Below are 26,415 nucleotides of genomic sequence, written 5' to 3' on the forward strand. Positions count from 1 at the left end.
ACTTTTCTGAAGTAATGGTTGGAAGAATAGCGTGTCAGGAGCGTTCCTATTCAAGTACTTTTTTGCTAATTAAGTTTTATTAAGATATAATTTTGGTGGCGCCAAGCACTCACTAGTTATAATGGTGTCCAGTACACACAGGTGGGTGGGATAGTGGTCTAAGACGCTTGCCTGTACATATACCGATATCTCACCTTTGTTTGCGTGGGTGCCTCAGGCTCGGTCAACGTGGGTATGTAAAAAAGCTTTCCAGTAGCTGCTCGTGGGTCATTGGTTCTTCCGCCATTAAAGTAACTGAAAGACCCATGATTAACCGATTAAAGTATGACTCATCTGGCACTGTACCCAGTCATGCAATAGTTTTCATTACTCACCTTTTTTTCTCTCTAAATATTTCTGCCAGGTAACATTTATTTTGTATTGTATTATTGTCGCCGATCTGACATCTTATCAGACTACATTTCAAACGTTGCAAGTTTTTGATTTTCACACGTCACTATTTAGTCTATTTCTCTTTCTCGGTTCCACGTGCGGTTCTCCAGGTCAATGGAACCAGCCCGGAGCTTTACACGGTGCTTGAATTTAAATTTGTTTAATAGCATACCTCAAAATACTGACCGCCATGTACTGATAAATGGTCTTAAACCATAACCCAAGTAGGTGTCTGCTACTTTTGTTTGTATCGATATTACTGCAAGTAATGTCAGAAAGATATATTTAAAAAAAGCTGACACGTACTTGTTGGTCTGGTTAAACCCACAACAGGAACAACACAGTTTAATTTATTTTACTTGGGTAACTCAAACATGACCTTTTCTCTCTCAAGTGAACAAGAATTTAACAAGTGCACAAATTATTTCACTCTTAGAGTAAAATACAAATATTTTTTGTTGACTTAAATACTTTTCACTTACATACAATTTAAAAATATAGTTAATTTAACTCACATTTTTGTGCTTAAGTCGTATTCTTACCACTTAGGCCTAACTATGAATTTATGTTAAAACGCGTTGCCAAAAAGAGATACACGCAATAGAACTACACTGTTATAATTATTAGTATTATGTTGTTGTTATAAATATGATCCAGGCATTTTCACTCGATCAATAATCAAATCCATTGGATACCGATCTTTAGTGAACGTGCTGTGAATCACGAACGAAAAGCTAATAGTTGCGGCACGATAAAGACTGGCTTGGTTTCGAGGTTTATTATTTTGTTGCACGAAAAAAAGTGCAAGCCCTATTATTGTTCTTTAAAAAATACAGAAGAAACAAAAAGAACAGAAAGGAAACAGTAATGAGAAGTGGCTAAAGTACGTTCTAAACCTTTTCTCTCGAACGGTGCTTAAGTCTCGTTTATTTATGATAATGATGTCAACTGCAGCTATATTCATCCGCGGACTTCATAACAACCAGTCGTCCATTTTATCTAACTATAGCTCGGGGTTGGTTGTAATCAAGACTGATTATCTTAAACTGTAAATATGAACTTATAAGCTTTACAATCCAAAATACTAAGTTTTGCTGGATTTTACTTCTGATATTTGGCTTGAAAAGTTTCGATTTACAAGCAGCTATCAAGACTTATTTTTTATATCGGACGTGTTTCCTCCGTGCTCTGTATTGGCCAAAATTGTTGTCAAAATGGGAGCGGTGACAGGCTGAATTGATGCAACGTTTATTCATGTTTTCAACAAAAGAAACCCATTTGAAACGGATTTTTCAGTTAACCATGAACTGTTCCAAATCCAAATGTGCCAGCACAGCACTAAATACTGTGATCATTGTGATTTTATCTCTTCAGCTGGTAAGAAAGCACTTTTTTACATGCCTGGTTCACCTATAATAGTCGCACCATATTTTGTGAAAATGGAAAAAGTCGATTAATTTATTTGCTATAATCTGACTCTTGACCAGAGCTGCATATTCCAATTTTCGCACCGTGAGGAATGTATGAGGACCAGATTATGTAAACTTTGTCCGAAATTTTTTTAAGGACGGGTACTAACACCCCCCCCCCCCCTCTTTTATTGGTATGTATTGGCAGATGGTGTTCTTTCGGATGTGTGATATTTAACGTGCTGGTTCACTAGTAGAGGTAACTTTGCTCATCATGTTGTTTCTCCCCTCCTCCCACTACATTTCTTTTAACAGCGATATCTTACTATCCATAAGGACCAATTCTACCCCTGGGCTCAACTGTCAGATTTGATACGATTTACATTTTAATGTATATTAGATTTATTTATTTTAAATATGCATTATCTTGTACCTGTCATTTTAATCTGTTGTAATTGTGATGTAAAATATTAGGGGACTAGAACACAATAACACAATAAGAAACAAACCATGCACAGTACTCATTTGGGAAAAGTCTTTGAATTTATCATTCAGAATTTTGTATGAACCCTGCTTTACTGAAACTATAGTCTGACTCTACTTCCATACTGACACTGTGCCAAGTTTAATACACTATGGACAAGTTGATTTCCTCAGACAACATTGTGATGTAGTTCAACCTATTTGGTAACTGCCGGATAATTCTGTAAATTACCATAATGTTGAGAGTTATATCCTTTGCACACACATACACAGAAATTAAATCACTTGTTAAATGCACCTGAAAAGCAAACTGGTAATTGTCATTCTTTTCCTTTACTTGATTCGACATTGTAAATATAGGAAGCAGGTGACATAGTATTTTCCTTCTACATACATACATTCATTTGTAGTCATGTATACACCCGTTTGCTGATAATGGACTTGTTCAGGAACTGAAAATGACTGTTGAACAGGTAGTCTTTTACAGTGAAAACTTGTTTGGAATGAAATGCACAGATGAAATGGTGTTCCCACCTAGGTGTAATCAGGTTTGAAATTATAATCAATAAAAAATAATTAAGTTCTGTACATCTTTCATCTCATTTGTGCTTTTTGTCTTTTAAATCGGTAGGGGGTACAAACAAATGGGGAGGTATATTCAGACTATGGTATGGTGCAAAACCTCTGACCTAAGCTACAAAGTATTTTTTGCACAACTGGATTTCACTAGGGTTTTATAATTGCTTTCCAAGTAGTATAAACATTGTTTTCAACATGCCTTTATAAGCACTAAGAGATCAGTAAATCATATTTCAAAATAACAAACAACATTACATATATTATGGCTCAATGGACATTAATAATTTAACACTGCTTATTTAAGTCTTCATATCTGTTTTCAACATAATATAAATATCTAAAATAATATGCAAGTCCAATCCTTTTTGCAGTACTACTGTTCTACCAGAGTGGATTGTCAGTACTCTATTATTCCTTTGCTTTTTTCTATCAGTGCTTATGTTTTTTGTCATGCAGGTGACCTTCACTGTGACCATTTTTGGCCTTCCACAAAATCACAAGGTTATAGTACTTGCAGACCTCGTATTGGTGTTAAATGTCATTGATTTCTGCATGAAGTTCATTCTCATGTTTTAGTTAGGTGTTTTGTGGTATCCAGTTTTGTCATGGTACCACTGGTTTTCAAATCCTTGATGGAAACTCTGTCTCTGACATTGGGTTTGATCCCCGGCTGAGTCATACCAAACACTTACAAAACTGGTACTGACAGCTGTCTCGCTTGGTGCTCAGCGTTAAGAGGTTAGTGTTAGGACTTGTCGGTCTATTGTCAGTATAATGTGACTGAGTGGGACGTCATGCTACATGTCTGTGGCATGATGCCCCAGTGCTAGACATCACTATAAACTGTCACACTGCAGACATTGTAGTGATATGACTGAAAAATTGTTAAAGTTACATTAAAAAAATTCAAATCACACACACTCACAGTAAATGTGAGAAATCATTTCTTCACCTCTTCCTCAGCAAGGTTGTGGCTTTGTTTTGATTGGTACACTGTAGATGAGTGCTCTATGACAATGACTGTCACAGCACTGTGTGTGAGTGTGCTAAAAGTATGTACTAATTCCGAAAATAAAATTTGCTAATTCGCTAGGCTTGTGCAAAGTTTTCACTCTCTCATGAGGATAATTTAGAAGTATGCATATTTGTTAAGGTTTACAAAAAACACATATTTGTGTAACACTTGTGAGCAGTTAGGTACATGTATATTTGCTACACATAAGTGCAGTGTTACAGTAGATGACAAGGTATTGCATGAATGTAATATTACTTTAAGAGGTCAGTGGCAACTGAGCCATATCAGAGGAGAAGCATGAGGCCGTTATATACATGGTCAACTGCAGAACTTTTATGGAGTGCGGCAGGCAAAACCAGAATCAGAGGGATATATTGATGTAATGCAAACTATATTTTTTTGGACGGAGTTAATGAAAAAAATCCAGGGCAATGAGCAGGGTCAGTTGATTTTGCATTCACCCATGATTACATACTACTAGTATGAATCATGTGGATACATGAAGTCAAGGTCCCTGGGGCAAATCACAGTTAGGAAGTATAGTAACCTATCCATTCTTAAGTTGAGTTGACAGATAGAAAAGTTTTGCTATAGTCAAGAGACTTAATATGTCAGTTCCTGAATGTTCAGTATGACATACATGTATTAAGTTCAGTGTGACATACATGTGTTAAGTTCAGTATGATATATAATGTTTAAATTTCAGTATGACATACATGTATTAAGTTAAGTATGACATACATGTATAAAGTTCAGTATGACATACATGTATTAAGTTCAGTATGACATAATGTTTAAATTTCAGTATGGCATACATGTATTAAGTTCAGTATGACATATAATGTTTAAATTTCAGTATGACATATAATGTTCATTATGACATATAAAGTTACAAGCAAGAGAAGATCAGTCAGGTACATCAAAATTTTCGAGTCAGATTAGTTTGGAGTGGAGGTTAAGTTAGTTTAGTTAGAATAAGAAGTTCATTTCATTTTTGGGGTCATTAAAAAGTCTTTGAGTTGTGCATGGTTGTATAAGATAGACATTACTAAGTTTTTAATATATTTCAGAAAGTTAATATGGTGAAATTTCTTCATAATTTAGAGATGGTGAAATTTCTTCATGAAGTAGACATGATGAAATAGTACAAAAAGGAGACATTGTGAAATTGTATAGAAAAAAAATGACATGGTGAGATTAATAGGCATGGTGGAATTTCCACAAAATAATAGGCATGGTGGAATTTCACGGTGGAATTTCCACAAAATAATAGGCATGGTGGAATTTCCACAAAATAATAGGTATGGTGGAATTAAACTGAATTTGGAATGGACAGGATGAAATAGACAATTGATGTATTATAGTTGTTGATCAAAACTCTGAACACACAAATACATCCATCCAACCTCCTCATGATAATTAGAATTTCTGTCATCATTTGCAGTAAGATGTTGTGTCGGTATCTGCAACGGTCAGTCTTAAAGTGAGATGTTTTGTCAGCATCTAAAAGGGTCATTATTTAAAAGTGAGATGTCTGCACCTGTTATCATAATTAGGATTGTCAGGGGTCATTGTTTAAAGTGAGGTGTCATGTCAGCATCAGCAAGGGTCAGTCTTGTTTATCGATGTCATGTCACCATCTGCAAGGATCATTTTTGTTTGCAGTGATATGTCATATCAGTATTTGTATGGGTCGTTGCTTACACTGAGATGTCATGTCAGTATTTGTAAGGGTCATTGCTTACATTGAGATGTCATGTGAGCAGCTCTTGTCATAATTGTTTACAGTGATATGTGATGTCAGCATCTTTAAGGTAATTGTTTACAGGGATATGTGATGTCAGCATCAGTAAAGGAATTGTTTACAGTGATATGTGATGTCAGCATCAGTAAAGGTAATTGTTTACAGTGAGATGTCATGTCAGCATCTGTAAAGGTCATTGTTTACTGTGAGATGTCACGTCAGCATCTGTAAAGGTCATTGTTTACTGTGAGATGTCATGTCAGCATCTGTAAAGGTCATTGTTTATGGTGAAATGTTATGACAGCATCTGTTATAGTCATCATTTAAGGTGAGATGTCATATCATCTGTTTAGGTCATTGTTTACAGTGGGATGTCATGTGAGATGTTATGTCATCATCCATTGTCATAATTTAGTGTTATTTTATTACATTTTGCATCATGTTTACAGCTACTTGCCATCTTCATTGTGCAGAACTGTAATATCCAGGATGTTAACTTTCTACCTGTCTGCTTCCAAAATTTATTCAATGGAATTTCTCGAGTGCAAATTGGAAATTTTAAGTTTTTAACATGCAAATTAGAATGTTAACATCACATGGACTTTAAAGACCTGACTAGAATATTGATATCTTATGGACTTTAAAGAACTGAATGGAATGTTAGCATCACATGGACTTTAAAGAACTGAATGGAATGTTAGCATCACATGGACTTTAAAGAACTGAATGGAATGTTAGCATCACATGGACTTTAAAGAACTGAATGGAATGTTAGCATCACATGGAGTTGAAAGACGAGACATTGCAGTATTACCGGACCACATTAATGCATGATCTAACAGGTTCAGAAGAAATACTGGCAGTGTAAAAGATGCCACTCCGAAATTATATTTAGCTTATAAACAACCATAGAATAATGCAGATTATATGTGTTTGTGTGTGTGTATGTGTTGATCCATTATCTATACATGTATTGTCAAATAAACATTAAAAAATTAAAATTCTAAAATGTTACTAGGTCTAAGTTTACATATTGTTTCTTACTGACACACTCAACAAATGTGTGGCAGGCTTATCTTAATTCAGTGGTGACTACATAATTTTTTTTTGGACAATCAGTGCACGTGTTGCTAAGTTGCACATGTTGCTAAGTACAACTGTTTGGTCGGTATGTTTTCCCAATTGTTCAGACCCTCTCTATCCACCAAACACAAGACAAAAAAAGGTCTGAAAGCTTATCTCCCTGACTTATCATAAGCCCTATAATTCATTGGTTGCCCCAGGGTCAAGAGTACACTATGGTACAGATTTTCCCTGCATTGTTTGTGTCATGTTTTATAAGCTCATGATATCTTAAGAACAAAATATGTGAAGTGTTGATCAGAATTAAGAAGAAAGGATATTAGTAACACATAAATCTTACAATGATTCTCTAAGTGTTTTTTTGGGGGATGTAAACAAATAGACTTTCACCTTACATCTTAACCAGCCATGTCCATTAGTTAGATGTAAGTACTCTTAATTAATTTGAGGTTACATATTTTCCAAAAAGTACATCAGGTTGATGCAAATTAATATTTTTTAAGAAAAAACTTGAGAATAAAATATTGTTGTTCCTTGAAATTTTGTAGTATAGTTTTGCAAAAGATAAAATGATTTTTTATTAATATCTAGTTTGAAAGGAAATCAGTTAATCGTGGAAGTTTAATATGAACACCAAAACAGCAGCAAAACCAGATAAATGGCATACATTCTGGTATATTTCATAATGGGATATGTCAAAGTTTTATTTTTTGAGCAACTTCTTATATCTCCTTTCGATTTAATTTTTATAAAAAAAATATACATGTATATTAAATCTCATAAATATATGGCCACCACATTAAATTTTGAAGAAAAAATAGCCTGACAAGAACCAATAGGATTTCAGGATCTCAGATGTGTGTGTGTGTGTGTATATATATATATTTTTGGCATTGATTTTTAACCAATGAATCAATAGAAAAAAGACATATAATCTTCTGTAAAGCTTACTTGTATACCTGTATATTTCTAATTTTATTTCAGCTGAGCACAGTTGAGAGACAAGTTTTCGACTTTCTGGGTTACATGTGGGCACCTATCATCGGGAACTTCTTCCAGATCATTTGTGTTATTTTAGGAATATTTGGCACATGTCAATATCGAACACGTTTTATTGCTGTTGTAAGTATTTTAAGTATTATTGTATATTTGCTGGCATGTGTGTTTTCAGGACTATGGTGTATAAGGTAATTTCAGATGTCAAAAAATTTCTACCGGGTACCCGTCTATCCTAATGATCAAAACAAGCGCATTTCAGTTGTGAGAAAAATGGTGCACAAACCATAGACAGGCACAAAGTTAAGATGGTCTAGCTTTAAATATCAGTGTTGATTCTTAAATAGGTCATGCGTGAAAGGAGAGACGTATCCTCCCTTGTATTATTATAATAGTTGATACGACAATTAAATTGTAAACAGCCATATGATCTCCTGTGTTGAAGAAATGCAAACACGACACGAGCCTTGAACAGTAATCATTATTTTGTGTCTTGATCTGAGCTTGGAAAACGTTTCTTTTAAAGGGTACCTGGTTCTTCATTTTATTGCCTGGGTTATTATCAGTGGGCAAGTACCCGGGTACCCGTTGTCATCTTTCATGGCAATACATCTTTTTTGTATTATACGTATGTATAGTATATGTGTAGTGGAAATATATTTGCCTATTTTGTACCATTGAGGGTAAATTAACTTGTTTGTAAAAAAAATTCAGTTTTAAGTTTAGTTCATACAATTATTATGTCAAACATAACAATTCATGCTTAATTATATCGGTAAATTGTAAAACAAGTTTTGATTCATTATTTACTTTTAATGAACAAATCTTTACAAATGATAAGAGAAATAAACCCATAAGCAATATATAAGAGGAAAGCAACATTGAAAACCCTTTACTTTCTGATTACTTTCAGATGAAATCACAATGAAATTTTTATTATAGTAGTAATTCAGAAGGACCACACTTATTATATGGAAAGGACCACATGACCAAACTCTGGAATTAAACGCATTTCTTACATGGAAATGACAAAGATCACTCATATCTTGAATTAAATGGTACATTATAAATAACAATGATCAATATTTTTACAACTTTGTAACATCAGAAGATTACTGTTTTAATTAGCAATCATAATAACACAATATGAAGTGGTAGTAATAGTACCAAAACAGTATTAGTAACTGAACACACAACTAAGATGACTTTTAGAATGAATTACATATTAGTTATGAAATGGAGGTTTGAAGATCACAAGAGTCAACCTGAACACTAAAGGATATCTTATTCAGTCCGTCCTGCATTACAAGTAGTTTTAACAAGAAAGCATGGCTTGAATTCCCCTGCCATGATTAGATGTACATGTATTTATGAAAGGTGACTTAAGAGTTTAACCCATATTTTCAACCAATCACCTCCATGGTTTTTCTAAGAGCTGCATTTAATTCCAATCAACAGTGGTGTTTTTTCTAAGTTAAGAGCTACATTTAATTCCTCTCATCCAGGATTTTTTTCTTCAGTTAACAGCTCTTTATAATTTTTATCAGCCCTGTGTTTTTTCTAAGCTAAGATCTAAATTTAAAGGTCACCGGCCATACTCCAACATTTTTCTTTTTACATCATATTTGCATTACATGATTAAAAGTAGATACACTCGCACAAAAAGAACAAAAAGTTATCAAGTGAAAAGAAGAAAGAATAATTTAATTACTCGAAAAAGAAGTATACAAAAAGAACAAAATAATTATCAAGTGAAAAGAAGAAATAATAATTTAATTACTCAAAATAGAAGTATACAACGCTGCTACTTCCCCTAAGCTCCGATTTCCCACCTATAGAGGATGCCAACCAGAAATGTCATAATTTATCCCCACGAGACAAAGTACATGCTTCTTGTTGACAAAAAATAAAACACTATAAACTATGGATAGGGAAGACACTATTGAAAACTAATTTACTGTTTAGTGATTGTGTCGTTTTCAAAACTGTTACATTGTTTAATTTATTATAAAAATTCATATTAATACAGGTAACAAGGAATCAATACTGGCTTCCCCACGTCGGCTGACTTTATAAAAAACTAAGAAATCTGCATGCTTTAAGGAATCCACAGGAACCAGACTTGGCTTCCTTATGTCAGCCGACTCATAAGAAAAAATCTTCACACTTAAAAGATACCAAAGTCAGTTTCTGGGGTTGGTTTGCTTTGTTATAAAATAACCTTTGTATTTGATATCCTGTTGGTAAGTTTAAGCAAGGAGTTTATGTTTGCTGCAAGTTGTGTTTATTCATCACCCAGGCTTCTATTTGTTTGCCATAATACTTTTGTAACCCATTTTGTTATCTGACATAAACGATACACACTACAGTAAGGATGCAGCAGCAGGGGGGGCGAATCGGACATTTTGTCCAATCGTTATTTTGCTTAATTATTACTTTCTGCACTCAACGATCTAGTGTCGTCAGCGCCTGGTAAAAAAAAAACGACGTCGGTCCATCCTACACGATGGTGACGTCATTTGGTTTAATTAACACCTTCTGCGCGCCGATCCCCAGCGTCATCAGCGTCCGGTAAGCACATCGACGACCGCGTCGATGTCATCGCCCCCCCTGCTGCTTACAATGAAAATTATTTACAACTAACCGAATATTTGGTCAAGTCCGATACGATATCGTGTGCGAGGATCATGTAAATTTATCGTTACGAATCCATGTGGGGTCGACTGAGCATGACTAAAAAAGTTTCGAAAAACATTAAAGTCCATGTCACCGCCGCACCATGTCTGCCAAATATTTCGTAGCGTGTGTGTATCAACGCCGTTGAACACAGCAAGAATATTACAGTTGTCTCTAATTACTTTTGGAATCTGAGTGTATCGTTGAGTGACATATATCACGTCAGTGTTTTTATGCCTGCCTCTGGAAAATATCCTAGCTGGGTTTTTTTGATTATCTAACATAACATCATCGTACACGACTAGATTGTTAACGTCGCCATCAATATCATCAATACCCGGTGCATCATTGATATCCGTAATAAACTCAATAACATTTTTTTTAGCGATCGCTGATGCATTCTCGTTGAAATCTTTCAACACCTCGTAGCATCGTTGATCATCTACGCTAGGAGCAACCAAATACAACTTATCCCACTTCATCCATCTCATTATTAAATTGAGTAACAATTGCGTCTTGCCGGATCCAGATGGTCCGATGATAATCATCCGGATCGAGTTTGGTAACGCTGCAACATGCTTAACTGGTTCTCTTGTTTTAGTCGCCGAAAAATCAATTATATTCATATCTCTATACATAAATTATGGATCTATATTGTGTGAAGTGTAGAGTGCGTACTGGCACAAATGATATGACAACCGCTACAACAAGAAATAACAGATCGGCGCTTACTGGCAAGTGTGTACAATGCGGTACAAAGAAATTTAGATTTATTTCTATTAGACCCGGAGATGTTTTTAAAAAAAGCGAGGAGGTGACATCGCAGCCAAATTGGCAAAACTCCCCGGAACACCGTGGGCAAAGTATCCAGGAGAAAAACACCTCCCAGGATATAACTACTGTGGCCCCGGAACACGATTAGATATTAGACTCGATGATCAAAATCAGCCCAAACCCGGTGAGTATCCAATAAACGCTATCGATAAGGCGTGTCATGCTCATGATGTTGCTTACAAAAGTAGCGATCTGCAACAGCGTCATATCGCGGATGTAAAATTAATTCACGCGCTAAATGCTATTCCTGATAAATCCGTCAAAGAAAAATTGGCCTCATGGTTGGTAAAATCGGCTATGAAAGGTAAATTAATGATGGGTGCTGGTAATTAATAACAACATGGAATCCATCTATTATTCTCCGAGAGGATACTGGAAGGGGAAGGCCGCAATTGGTAAGCTTGCAAGCGCTGCAAAGGTAACAAAGACCACTGCGGCTAATTGGTTATCCAAACAGGCTATATGGCAAATCTATCTACCACCGCCTAAACAAATCAACTTCTCGCGCTTTGATGTCAGCGTACCTAATGAAGTTCATCAGGCTGATATACTATTTTTGCCGCATGACAACGGTTACAAATACGCGCTAACCGTAGTTGATGTTGCGAGTCGATACAAACAAGCGGAGCCGTTAAAAACAAAGTCGGCAACTGAAGTAGCCGCTGCGTTTGAAAGAATTTATCGAAGAGGCCCTCTGCGCTGGCCAAATCTATTACAAGTTGATCCCGGTAGTGAATTTCGCGGCGCTGTTTTATCAACGCTGAAACATCATAGCGTCGCGATACGACGAGGTCATACTGCGCTACATCGTGATCAGGCAATTGTTGAACGATTCAATCGGACTCTCGCTGAACGGTTATTTGGATATCAATACGCGAAGGAATTCATCCAAGAAAAACGATCTCGTGAATGGGTTAAAAGGTTGCCAGGCGTAATTGTAGCGTTAAATAACGAGATTACCCGAGTAATCAACATGAAGCCCAGCGACGCGATTAAATACGAGTATATACCCAAAAGATCAAAAATAAATAGCGTTTCCAAGCCGATTCTTGGCGATGTCACTGTTAGATATCTATATGAACCAGGAGAGCTTGAAGGCGGTAAAAAAAGAGCTACTGATCCTATTTGGAGTGTTACCACACATAACATATCAACGATAACACGATCAACTGGTAGACCACCGATCTATAGACTGGATTCAACTGCTCCTCAGCGCGGATTTACACGCGAGCAACTACAAGTGATACCTAACGATACTCAATTGCCCCCACGTGGTCTTAACTAGCGCCGTTGCGTCTATTGCACTCAAGACAGGTCAACCTCACATTGTTTTTGACATGACCGAGACTGTTATCGATCCTATCCACGGTAAATTGGCGAGTGTCTTTATCCGAATAACGCCAACTCATTATACAATTGCAACTCGCGCAGTGATTATTCTGTTGTTGTCGTAGCGAGATTATTAATTCGGCATCAATATCAAAACGCCGCTGTTTTTTTTTATCCTGTTGGCGGTAACCCGAGAGTTTTCTATCAATGACGCTTGCATCGATGGTGACCTTGTCGCCGGCTTCGTCACCGGCTCCGTCAACAACAATTCTTCGAAGCTGATTCATTCTCCGTACTCGGGACACTGCAAGATAGACTAGATTCGACCATTCGATGCGATTATCAACTATCCAAACAATTGTGTCCGTGATGGTTAATCCCTGCGAGGAGTGTATTGTCGTTGCGTATCCTAGCGTCCACGGGGATTTATCAGCACGTAGCGCGTCCTCGACGACACCGATATCAACGAGCACGATATCATTCAGCACGAGAATTTGTTTTTTTGTCCCCGACGCTGTCGGGGCTGGAATTTCAACTTCAATGTTCTGCCGCCGTGTGTCCGCGGGTCTATAACATAACGGTACTGGACGCGTTGGAAACTTTTCCTTATGCAACGTAAACAACTTCCGCTGAAGTGTGTCTCTGACTATCTTTCTACTCGCTACAATTAAATCGTTTGGTCTCCATGTTTCCCAGAATTCATTCAACGGCGTTTCCGGAATTACCTCGCGGATTATTTCACACTGAACTCTATCCGGCTGTAATCTGATTAGTTTTTTAACCTCGCGCAGTTGTTCATCAAGTGCTCGGTAATCAGTATCGGTTTCTTCATAATAGTCCACAAAACCCCTTAACCAATCATGTGGACCCTCGCCGACAAATGGTGGTGGTTGGCCATGGTCGCCACACATGATTACCGCTGTATTCGCGCGCAGCAACCACTCAAGAAACATTTGTAAAGTATCTAACGAAACAGTACATATCTCATCCCAGATGATAATATCGGGAATAAATTTTTCACCCATTCGATCAGGGGTCCACTCACCGCCGCTGTATCGAAAAAAGCTGTGATAAGTAACGGCGTCAACATTTCGTTGTTTTATCTCTCGCGCTAGTCTATGGGTCGGTGTAAGCACGATTATACTTGCCCGCGTTCGAAATAATTCAATTGCCCGAGTCGTCTTTCCTGACCCGCCACAGCCGCTTAAATAAACCGTCTTGTGTCTACAAATTGGATCAGAACACGATGGTGCATTAGACCATTCTGACAATTTATCACCGCGTAAGTAGTTGTTCTCAACGGTGACATCTGCTGACGGGGAATAATCGCGTCGTATTTCATTTTTAATTCTCCATGTACCCCAACTCTCGTCCGGACTAGTAAACTCGGCTACGTTTCCCTTATACGCTACGTCAATATAAAACGAATCAACTGCTACTCTAACCGCGGTATCGGGGAATCTATTTATCATCGAGAATAAATTGATAGCGGCATAACCCAGCATAGACGCCCTCAAATGCGGGTATGCTGGGCTGTCTCCATCGCTGTAGGTAACAACTGTACCCAACCTCGTTCCATTGGACAAGAAAGCTGTTTTGCAGTTCACGTATCTATTTTTTGCCACTGCGTCCTTGATTACGAAATCATATTCTGCGTCATCTATAATCAGCCGTGAGCAATATCGTTTGTAGTCGCAGTTTCTTCCACCTTGTGTGAACTTACCAATTATTCTTCTACCGAGATCTTTTGCCTCGCGGTTTCGTTGGTTAAATATCCTCCTGGACCATTCGATGATATATTCCTCGTCGGCATCGATGTGTTTTCTGGATTCGTCAATTATGCTATCTAGACGCTCCGGTTCTGGTAACCAGACTTCAGTCTGCGCTCGGTATGATATAATCGCGTCACTGACAATCAACGAAACTAGCATTTTACAATCAATCATATACCGTAGCAGCGCTATTGGCAGCCACTTCTTTTCAGCCATGTGTCTACCGATCCAAATATAGCAACAGCGATGAAGTCCTGCCGCGAACTCAAATGATACTACGCGAGCGAATCCGGTTAAATCAAAATCAGGCAGTGGTCCATTAATAGCAACACGAGTCATTTCATGTCTGGGGTGTCCAAATCGTTTGAAATACTCAGCGGCGGATCCATACCCGAGAAAACTCGCTGGATAACAGGCAACCATATCAACGGAAATCATAGCGTCGCGGCTGTATTCAGTGTTCCATAGTCCACCGTGATAGTATTCCAAACAACTGGATTGTACATCCGGTAGAAATTCCTTGCGCGTTGGTCTCCACGCATTTTTCCTTGCTGCAACATGAGCCGCAACCGATGGAATCGTAAAACAATTTGTTAGCAGTTGTTCATCATGCTCTTCAAATTCCATGGCGGTTTTTTTCATCCTGTTGTGAAATGCTTCAGTGCGATATAATTCACCGTTTGGCCTTACAAACTGATCAAAGGTATCCGCATCGTTTTCAGCGCTGCGAAGTAACCACACTGATACAGGGTCGTTTTTACACAAACAAGCAATAGCATCAAATAGTTTCCTCTCCGCGAGAAAACCGTCCTTGGAGAATTGTTCTCCCAGGAATTCTTCGGGTATATACTTTACTGTTCTATTCCGTGGAAATATTGTGATCACGGGCGTCCATGCGTGTTCGTTATGATCGATAATTTTGATTGGGGCTCCCTTTGATTTGTACTTTGATTCGTGTAATACTTCACCGGTTATCGTTGTAACGGTTATTGGAAATCTCAACGACGTTTCTAATCTCGCTATGTCGCTGATGGTCGCTCCACGCTCTTTTACGGTTAGTTCCCACTGGTTGATTTTGCTACGTCGTAAATCAGTCAATTTGTTTCCTCGACATGCATTTGTAAAATGCTCTATTATTCGTTCTGCTACACAATTTATCCCCGTTGACTGTTTCATCGGTTTCAGTTTTCCGATATCAGGTTTCTTATTTAACGGGTATATTCCATAAACAACTGCTGTTTCAGGATACGCTCGTTCATAGTATGGTCTGTCAATTCCGGTTAACAACCCCGGCTTGGAGTCGCGGCTGACAGTGACTGTTTTCTTGTCGCTGAAAACTGGTTCAAATTTATCACGTATGATCCAATCGCCTGATTCCACCCGGACAATGAATTTTACTCTGAAGAAATACCTTTTACTGTCAAGTTGTGATATTATCATTGCTGCGCGGTTGTCGTTCATGGTAGCATCAACAACACCATCAATTCGAAATGTTGACCAACTATGAGATGCACCATCACGTTTGAATTCATTGATACAATCGCGTATTTTATTCAACAGGGTTTTATCGTTTATTAACGCTTTTGGTGTGTCCTTGAGGACTCTATCGAGATTGAACTTAATATTTTTCCAGGGCTTAATTACTGCTAATCTCTCAAACTCATCCATATAATTAAAACAAGTATTTAAATGAAAGAATATAGTATAATGAATCACTGCAAATGGTTGATGATTGGGTCGACAACCCCGTGCAATAAATCATGTAGAGGTGAATTCTGCGGGTATCATTTACAAAGCGTTCGTAATGGTTCTCTTGGCCCCCTCCCGTGCTTGGTTTGTCACGTCGGTGTAAGAGGAAAATCGCAGTTGTGTATTAATTGTGGCGGAAAGCGATACAGGGAACTAAAACGCTATTATGACAAGCGAATTAAAAACGCCGTCATTGACCCCACCGCCGATTTCGTCATTAAAACCCCCCAAGACTACGTTGAAAGATTCATAATTAAACCAAATAATAAATTAGACAAGTAGTATTATTATACAAATGGACCAAGAATTTCAGCCGCATCCCCTGGTCGTCAATTACGAGGCATCTCGCGACGGCATTGTTAGAAATCGTAGACTGAAGAAGCCGGTTGGTACCGTAAGTAATCAGGGGTATTTGATGTTTGGTGCCGGAAAAAAGAAGTATTATGTTCACAGGATTGTATTTGAAGCATTCAACGGATTAATCGAAAATGGGCTTGTGATTGATCATATTAATAATAATAAGACTGATAATTCTCTTACAAACTTGCAAGCTATCTCGCAAAGTCAGAATACCAAAAAAGGCCAAACCAGTAAATACCCAAAGAAAGCAAAACCCGTAAAGTCATTTGATACAACAACTCACGAGGAAAAAATATTTCAGTCGATGAATGAGGCAGGAAAATATTTTGACATTTATATCGCCTCAATACGATTTGTTGCAGAAGGAATACAGAATTCAGCGATCTCAAAAAAGACCGGGCATAGAATTCGATTTTCATATATAACAGAAATCAGCGAGTGACAAGGTCACCGTGACGAAGTCACCGGCGCCTATGGCGCTGACGAGGTCACGTCTAACGAATTATTAAACACCTTCGGAATTGATACACGGGGTTTCATTTTTCTTTTTATTTAAAAACAAGATGTTTTATAAGAATAATGAATATCGAAGACATCAATAATATATTAGCCGAGATTTCAAAATTAAAAAATCAAGGAATTGAATTATCTGATGGTCTCGACAGTGAAAAAATATTATCCGATTATGAGATTATTAACGAACAGTCGAAACGGGGGCGTTTTACCCTGGCCCGCGAGTATTTTTTTATAAAACGATTACAACATACGATTAATGAGAACCTGTACCACAATGACGCAAATGCATTCATTGGACTATTCACTGCCGTTGAAATAATACGAAAAAAACTTGGACGTGTTTATGAACGACGCCGGGAGATTTCTAGTAAGATCAAAAACATTAGAAGGATTATAGACGAAAACTCCGGCGAGAAATTAGAAATTGCTTCGCAATTGCAATAATGGTAGGCGAATCACTTACTACTCGGCTAGCCAGAGAGCGGCTAGCAGCGCTTAAAAAGTTTATACCGTTACGAGACAGGGTCCGAGAACAACTTCAAACGCGGCAGCAACTACAAACCGATTTTACTGTTGGAAGCGAACAACTCTTTGCCCCGGTAACTAAAGCGACCAAAGATGTTACGGCGGCAACTGTACCCATTCTTGGTGCGCTTGAAAAGATAGCAACTCAAACCGAACAAACAAAAGGTCTTTAGAAACACTTCCTGCAAAAATAGCGGCTGCTACAACACGGAGGCCACCACCACTCGCTATAACCGAACCACAAGAACCTTATGTTACAATGGCCGATGAAGAAGAACTAGGCGCCACCGCAAGAGAACCAGAAGAAGAAATACCCGAAGAAACACCAGAAGAAGAAATACCGGAAGAAAAAGAGGGGAATATACCCCGTATTGTACTCAAGAAGAGCACAATAGATGAAATTAGAGGCTTCAGCAACAGGGAAGAATTAATTAATTTTGCTGCCAACAATTTTGCTAAGAGCATACGAGATAAGAAGCATATCAATAGCGGTTACGAGAAAAATATAAAGTCGTTAAAGGACTGGGCAAGAATAGTGTATTTAGCGAGTAAACATAAAGATGCATTACCACATCGTAGTAAATCCGATTACGATGAATTCCACAAGGAAGTTAAGAGTATAACACCAAAAAAAGGAAAAGGATACTCTGTTGGTAAAGAATCCTACGGCGTTACCTGTCCTGGTAGTGTTCTCAGTGATATATCACGGCTAGAGGTACTAATTGGAGGAAAACGAGCCGGAAATAACTCTACGGAAATAATCAATGAGGCCGCTGATATTTGCAAGCGGTTATTTACAGGCGGTATTATGGACATTAATGCATATCGAACGCTCATAGACGAGCTCGTGGATGATTAATTGGAAAACTGGTGTTTTAATAAGGATGATCATACACTACAACCATGATAAACCAGTACTCGTCTACGTGGTAAACTCGCGATTGCCTGTTTACCGCGCGTACTATGGAGATGGTCTCGGTAGCACCATTGCGGGGTTATTTACAAGAATGGCTCCAAAAGTAGCGCCGTTAGCCAAACAATTAGGAATGAAGGCTATTGATGTTATTCGTGATAAGGGTATTAGTGCTATTGGAGATGTTGCCGGAAAGGCGCTTTCAGCCGCGCGGGACAAACTAATGTCGTTGGTGAAATCCAGGAGAAAAAAACAGAAACCACCGGTAATGCCATCAACGACAGTGATGCCTGCAAATGTCAGTAAAGTAATAAATAACGCCGTGGAAGAAAAACTAGAGTCGTTGGCGACGACTCAGTCGTTGGCGACGAAGCCATCAATGGCTGAGCCATCCGCCGATGCGGCAACCAACGCGCTCATGAACGCGATAGCGGGGAGTGGTTTAAATTCAAAGAATTTACGACGAAAAAATCGCAATTGAAAACATCAACATGATAAATAATAGAATGTTTGCGCGAACCGCTGATCCCGCGTTTGATATGGACGCCCCAGTGCGCAGGGATGATTCTGTCCGTGATTATCAATTTTATTCTTATTATGCAGCGCAACCCGACCTACGATCGCGAATTGAACTTCAAGTCCAAGATACCAGTAAATATTTTTTGCCGTGTGAAGCGTTTATCGAAATCGAGGGAGAACTCGTGACAAATGCCGCCGATAATGCACCATACGCAGATGACCATCGTGTTCGAGTTGGCTTCGTCAACAACGGTATCATGGCGTTATTTGAGAGCGCCAGATATCTTATTGACGGGCGAGAAATTGAATCAATAGAACGCGAGGTTGATGTTGCAACAACGATAATTGGGTTGGCGAGATACTCGGATGATTATACAAGATCGGCGGGCCCATCTATGATGTTTTCGAAGGACACCACCAATAACGCTGACCATCTTCAGTACGTTAACGTGCTGGCGGAAAGAGATACCGCAGTTGACCCACAGGCTGAAGCAGCCAATCCAGACCGCAGAGCAAGACCAGGCGCTAATTTCAATATTATAAAAAGTCTTAACGATAATTACAATCTAGGATTCGCAGCACGAGTAGGAATGTTGCAAGGACCACGCCGACAGTTTTCATGCGCGATTCCACTCCATCACATATTTGGATTCTGCAGAAATGTCAGAAAAGTTGTCTATGGGGCTAAGCATACAATCGCGCTGACGCGAAGGGGCGATGATAACAATGCAATATGGCATGCTGCTGGCGTCGCTGCCGGTAAAGTCATTTTAACTAAAATGGCATTGTGGATGCCGGTGCTGACTCCATCAGTTACCACGGAAGCACGATTGTTAGCATTTATGGAACAGGGAGGGAAATCGCTGTTGAGTTGGCTAGCGGTAACAACTGATGCTAAAGAGGATAACGTCGCCGATACGTTTACATGGCACTTGGCGTCAAAACAGGGTGTTTCAGCCCCGCGTCATATATTCATAGCGCTGCAGAATAGGGAACGATTGGGCAGTCAAGAACGCAGCCATATGATATTTGATCAATTAGGAGTCAGGGATGTTTCGCTGAGAATAAACGGACAACAGGAACCATCCGAGGATATACAGCTTAATTACGGCGACAACCATATCGCACGTGTGTACCATCGATTGCTGTCGTATATGGGTCGTGATCAAAACGTCGACACTGGTTTGCAAATATCACAACTTGATTTTAAAAACCTGTATCCGATTTATTATTTTTCGCTGGAACATCTTGATTTAACGAGACAATCCGTCGTTGATATACACTTCCGAGCTCGTATAGCCCCGGGTGGTGTTAATTATAGAGCGGTTGCTGTCATTCTCAGCGATAAATCAATGCTGCTAGAAGGTGTTGGTGGACGAATGAGAATCATTGATGCACCAGTGGAAAACATGTAATTGAAAGCACAAACGCGTTTACAATAAAATGTCGTATAGTGTAGTCAGTGTAGAGTTAACTGATGGTCAAGTCAAGAAATTACGATCAAAGTCGGCTAAGCAATGCGGGACCACAATAACGCTGAAGCCGTCGCAGATGGCGGGTGGTAATCATAAGATATCGTTGACGGCGCGTCAAATAAAACATTTCGATGATGCGATGAAGAATAAAAAGGGTGTTCAGATAGATTTTTCAGCCGCAGCAATTAAAAACATGGAAAGGACCGGTGGGATATTTCCACTGTTAGCTGCGATTCCGGCGTTGATTGCCGCGGCCGCACCAGCAGTGGCTAAGGCGGCGGCGTTAGGAGCCGTTGGTACCGCGGCGGGGATGGCATTGAAGAAGGCAACCGGGAAAGGCTACAAAAAAAAACGACCCGTGGCCGGAAAGGGTCTAAGACTACCGGGAACCCCGTATTCATGGTACTCGGGAAAGGGTCTAAGACTACCAGGAACCGTTTATTGACTCGGGAGTCTATGACTCCTGAGTCAATGACTCCCATGTCTAATTTTGATTTAATAGGCGCCGCAAACGCGCTAGCGATAAAAAACTTCAGAGGTGTTTTTATGAGGGATCAATTACCGGCGGCCCCAAGGAATACTGAAACAGGCATAATTAACCTCGATGGGTCCTCCGGAGCGGGAACTCATTGGGTTGCGTACGCGATTGATCCGCGTGCAATCGTCTATTTTGATTCATACGGGTTAGCCCCGCCGAAAGAGTTCATGCGGTATGTCCGGGCGTGTTCAGCCCGGGCGTGTTCAGCCCGGGCGTGTTCAGCCCGGGTTTTTTATTCCACGCTGCCAACACAGCAGTTAAGTGACCCACCGATATGTGGCCGTGAAGTATTGAACGTACTCGCGGCGATTTCATCATCGCGAAAACCACCTCATGTGGTTGTAAACGAATACACTAGTGGGAAATTTAGAGACAATTACATTAGATAATAATGATTGATATTTGGGGACGACCGGTTTCGGCGCTGAAAGAATCCACGGAAACGGCCGCCGCCGACATAAAAAAACTAATTGAGGATGAAATCGCTGATATGTTGAATCTAACAAGTGTTGACCCGGGCGAAATAGTTGTATTTCAAGACCGCCAGGGTAAATTGAAATCCGGTAATGTGTCACTGAATGACGTTTTAATACGACAGCGTGATGCCGCCGAGAACGCTATCGCGCTGTATACCAGCGACGGACGACTCAGACCAGGTAAACATATAGTGGAGATAGAGAGAATAATAGAATTAATCCGAGACGGTACTATAAGGTTGAATGAATCCGTGATCGAACTTGACGCGCAGGTGAAAAAATCTGCCACCGAGGTGAAAAAATCTGTCACCGATATACAACTCACTACCGCTAGTTTTTTTGGAACCCCGACGGTAACCGAACCGAATCTTGCAACAATAAAAAATACTATTTTGGAGTTTACGACGCTGTCGGGCCAATTTACCTCGTTACGAAAAAATGTTAACAGGATCGATGACAACTTTGATAAATTCCTTGGTAAAAAAAATGCCAAACCGGATGAAATCACAATAACTATAAATGATATCACTGCGTATGGACAGGAAATAGAAACAATCAAAACTGATGTTACAACGATCATAAATAATATGGACACGCATGAACGGGAAATAGAAATAATCGGCGCTAATGTTGCAACGATCATAAATAATGTAGACTCGCATGGACGGAAAATAGAAACAATCAAAACTGATGTTACAACGATCATAAATAATATGGACACGCATACACAGGAAATAGGAACAATCAAAACTGATATTGAAGCGAACAAAAAAAATGTAGACGCATATTGGCGGGGAATAGGATTAATTAAAACTGATGTTGCAGCGAACAAAAAAGGCATAGACGTGCATACATATGAAATAGAAACAATCAAACTTGATGTTGCAGCGAACAAAAAAAGTATAACCGAGAATACACGGGAAATAGAAACAATCAAAACTAATGTTGCAGCGAACAAAAAAGATGTGGACACGCATATACAGGAAATAGGAACGATTAAAACTGATGTTGAAGCGATTAAAGACGGACTACCGAGAGTAGCAGAGCAATTCGAAAAAATAAAAATCCCTCATGAGAACATCATCAACACAGTATACACAATTCGGCATGGATCATTCGATTGGACTCCTACACAGAATACAGTAAATATCACCGCAACTGTTAAGGGCATTTATCGATTGACACTGGTTTCAATGATGCAGTTTAATATATTATCGTCGAGTTCATCCGGGTTTAACAATACAATATCAACAATTATAGACAAGAACGCAACTGAACAGTTTACAATTTATGCCGTTGATAGAAATCTAGCCCGGGCAAACATTACATGGTATGTGGAATTTGCAGCGAATCTAAGTAATTAAAAACACTAGCTCTTTTAAAATAAAAATGACCACCAAGGAAGTTGAATCAGAGGTATCACCGACGTCACATCAATATCGATTCGATACCGCAAAAGAATTTTCCGCGAACTTGAAAACGCTTTCCGAACAATACCGTGTAAAAATAAAAAAATACCGTCGTAAAATAACCGCCATCGACGCGGTCGTGTACTCGGTGTCGGGTATAGTAGCTGGCGCCGGTGTTATTTTATCCACGGTGACCACGATAACCCCGATCGCTGTTCCAATCGCTGTCTCCGCAATGACAACAGTTGCTGGAGTTGCCAACGCAATCACTAGGAAGATATCATCGTGTTTTCAGAAAAAACTCAACGAGTATACAGTAAAACATCAAATAGTATCCGACGCATACTCGAAATTATCCGGGTTGATCTCGTTATCGATTGATAATTTGTTCGTATCCGATGTTGAATTCTCCACGATGGTCCAGTTATATAGCTCCGCGATGTCAAAAATCGAGGATTTTCAACTGGAAGCCGAAACCACCTGGTTGTTAAAATTAGACACTAAAAACAACGAATAATAATAATGTCGCTGAACCCCGAAGGGTCTCAATTACTTCAGCGGATCGCGGAGAACACCACTCCGGTACAAACAAGTATGATATCGATAACATCAACGAAACCCGAATTCAGTGTGAACTTCCCATCACCGGTTCCAGTAAAGGAAATAGCGCTGGCAAAATTGCGAGTATATCACAGTTGGCCTAATATCCGAGCGGACGCATTTAACGGACAACAACCTAATAACTCGCTGGTTTTTGCACGGACAAATAAACCCGATGGGACCCCAAACTGGGAGGAGGTTACAATACCAACTGGGTCATACCAAATAGAGCAAATCAATAAAGAATTTCAACACAGGATAAAATCGATCACAGGAAAGGAATCAAAAATCGCTATTACGGTTCATGAACCGACGTTATCGTCGACGATTGAAATAAGCACACCGGGGTATATGGTTGATATTTATAACAGTTCAATAAGAACCATACTAGGATGGCCTGAGAATCCACCCGCGGACACCCCCCCATCAACTATCCTCAGACACGATAACGGAGATGGTGGTAGGCATATTGCTCCATACAACGTAAATATCGCATCAGTGATAGCGATCAATCTAGTGTGTGATGTTATCGAAGGGAGTTACCAGGTGGATACCAAGCAATCAAATCAGGCTCAACAGGGGTATATCCTTTATTCGTTTTCACCAACAGCCCCTCCGGGATTTTTAATCGTTGAGAGTCCAATTAATCCGGTCTATATGCGATGCCATGATCGGTTTTTAACGAGAATTAATTTCAGACTTACCGATCAGTCAAATAACCTAATTGATCTGCAAGAGGAGGAGTTAGTGATCACTCTGTTTGTAAGATCATAGCAGCAGGGGGGGCGATGACATCGACGCGGTCGTCGATGTGCTTACCGGACGCTGACGACGCTGGGGATCGGCGCACAGAAGGTGTTAATTAAACCAAATGACGTCACCATCGTGTAGGATGGACCGACGTCGTTTTTTTTTTACCAGGCGCTGACGACACTAGATCGTTGAGTGCAGAAAGTAATAATTAAGCAAAATAACGATTGGACAAAATGTCCGATTCGCCCCCCCTGCTGCTGATGCATACACAAGCCGGCATCTGCTACATATACATAGTTTGTGGATATTTGTTTTTATAATAAATTGCAAAGGATGAAAAAAGAAGGAATAAGTGATATCAGTGCAAGGTTAGTTTCTTTCATTTTATTTTCAAGTAAGTGCTTGTTTTCTCAGTTTTATAATAGCATGCGGGGGTGGGGCACAAATTCAACAAAAAATTATTTCCTTTCTTATTTGTATGGAATAATAGAGCAAATATGATTGATGATATTGACCAGTAATGATAAGCTTTCAATTTACGCACACTTGTACAATATAGGTGGCCAGTGACCTTTAACCTAAGATCTACATTTAATTCCTAAGCATAATGCACCATAGTGTCTTAATCATCAAGACACAATTCTAAAAAATTAATATATTCAGCTGCCCTTACCTTTCAAAATCTAGGTAGCTGATTGGTTGAAAATGTAGGTTACACCCCAAGTCATTTGCAGCACAATTGAGAAGTAGAACAAGTCAGATTAATCGTGCACAGAGCACTTGTTGGTCAGTTGTCATGCGATAATCAGAGAAACTGCTTTGACATGTACAAGAAATGATACAAGATACAAGAAATTTAACTTAATGTCAGTTGTTTGGATAAAATAAATAAAACACTACTCTGTGCAGGCTATTTTGCTGACAGGAAAATGCTCTTTACCTGATAAATATGTTACAACACATGCTATACTCAAAGTTTCTGAGAATTTAAATGATTTTCCTCTTGATTTTATGCAGATAGGGTTCAAGGTTAGGTTGTTTGAGTTTTCTAAGCCCACTAGTAAAGCATGTCATAGTTTTGGCAATAACTTTTCAATAGGCAATGAACTTTGATCTAATCCCATTACAAATTTCAACAAATCTAACATGGGTGGGAAAAGTGAAAGGAAACTTGGACTAAAAGAGTGTCAAACTGCTGTAGTTGTGATAAAAGCCCCTATTATTATTAACCGTTCTGTCCATCTCACTCTGCTTTTGCTGTAGTACAGCGGGTGCTACTGTAACCCTTTACCTCACGGCATTTGTTACTATGCAGAATATTGATATACATGTGCCAAAGCCACAGATTGCATTGTGCTATAAATAGAGTACCTGATGCCTATATGACTGGGGCCCCAAGTGGCCGATTGGTCTAAAGTGCTCTCCGTTATTGATCACTGCCATCTCACCTCTGTCTGCTTAGTTCGAGTCTTGGATTCGGCCAATGTGGGTATGTGAGAAAGCTTGCCATTAGTTTCTCGAGGGTCGGCGGTTCTTTCTGGGGATTTCACGGGTTCTTCCTCCACCATTAATACTGGCCACCATGTGCTGAAAAATGGTGTTAAACCCTACAACAACAACCTAAATGACTCAATGCGAATAGGCCTGCTTTCACAATTTATGACAGTGTAATATATGACAAGTTCAACATAAATTTTAACAATTTTAACTATATTTTGTACATATTTGTTATCTGTGGATTGGTTTAAGAGTAAAATCTGATACTTGTAGTTCATTAATTATTTTTCACGGAAGAATTAAGCTTTGTGACCAGCAGGAGGAGACCTTTCTCAAAATCTACCATTTTTTTTGTCAGTGTGTATATCAATGAATCATCTGAGTTTGATAGCTATTCAAAAGTTAGTGCTGTGTACATTGATATTAGAACCTGTACCTTTATTGATGAAGCCTTCATCATCATGATTCTCATCATCAAGCAGGGCCCCGAGTGGCCGAGTGGTCTAAAGCGCTCTCCGTTACGGATCACTGCCATCTCACCTCTGTCTGCATGGGTTCGAGTCTCGGATTCGGCCAATGTGGATATGTGAGAAAGCTTGCCAGTAGCTTCTCCTGGGTCGGTGGTTCTTTCCGGGGATTTCCCGGGTTCTTCCTCCAGCATTAATACTGGCCGCCATGTATAGCCTATCGTGTGCTGAAAAATGGCGTTAAACCCTACAACAACAACAACAAC

At 39.2% G+C, this 26,415-nt stretch overlaps 1 protein-coding gene across 2 annotated transcripts in view; it reads left to right on the forward strand.

The window, feature by feature from the left end:
• Positions 1-1,239: 1,239 nt before the first annotated feature.
• The window catches only part of LOC149788736 (sodium/potassium-transporting ATPase subunit beta-1-interacting protein 3-like), a 64,203-nt gene continuing 39,027 nt past the window's right edge, over positions 1,240-26,415 (forward strand). The window contains exons 1-2 of one of the 2 annotated variants that reach the window (XM_089974835.1): positions 1,240-1,809; positions 7,730-7,867. In XM_089974835.1, the coding sequence (XP_089830961.1) occupies positions 1,672-1,809; positions 7,730-7,867 (276 nt within the window). In that variant the 5' untranslated portion in view covers positions 1,240-1,671. The remainder of the gene's footprint in view (positions 1,810-7,729; positions 7,868-26,415) is intronic. The other variant, XM_089974834.1, reaches the window with a different exon arrangement.

Source organism: Sinohyriopsis cumingii, chromosome 11 (genome assembly GCF_028554795.1).
Source record: "Sinohyriopsis cumingii isolate HCF-2022 chromosome 11, ASM2855479v2, whole genome shotgun sequence".
NCBI lineage: Eukaryota > Metazoa > Mollusca > Bivalvia > Unionida > Unionidae > Sinohyriopsis > Sinohyriopsis cumingii.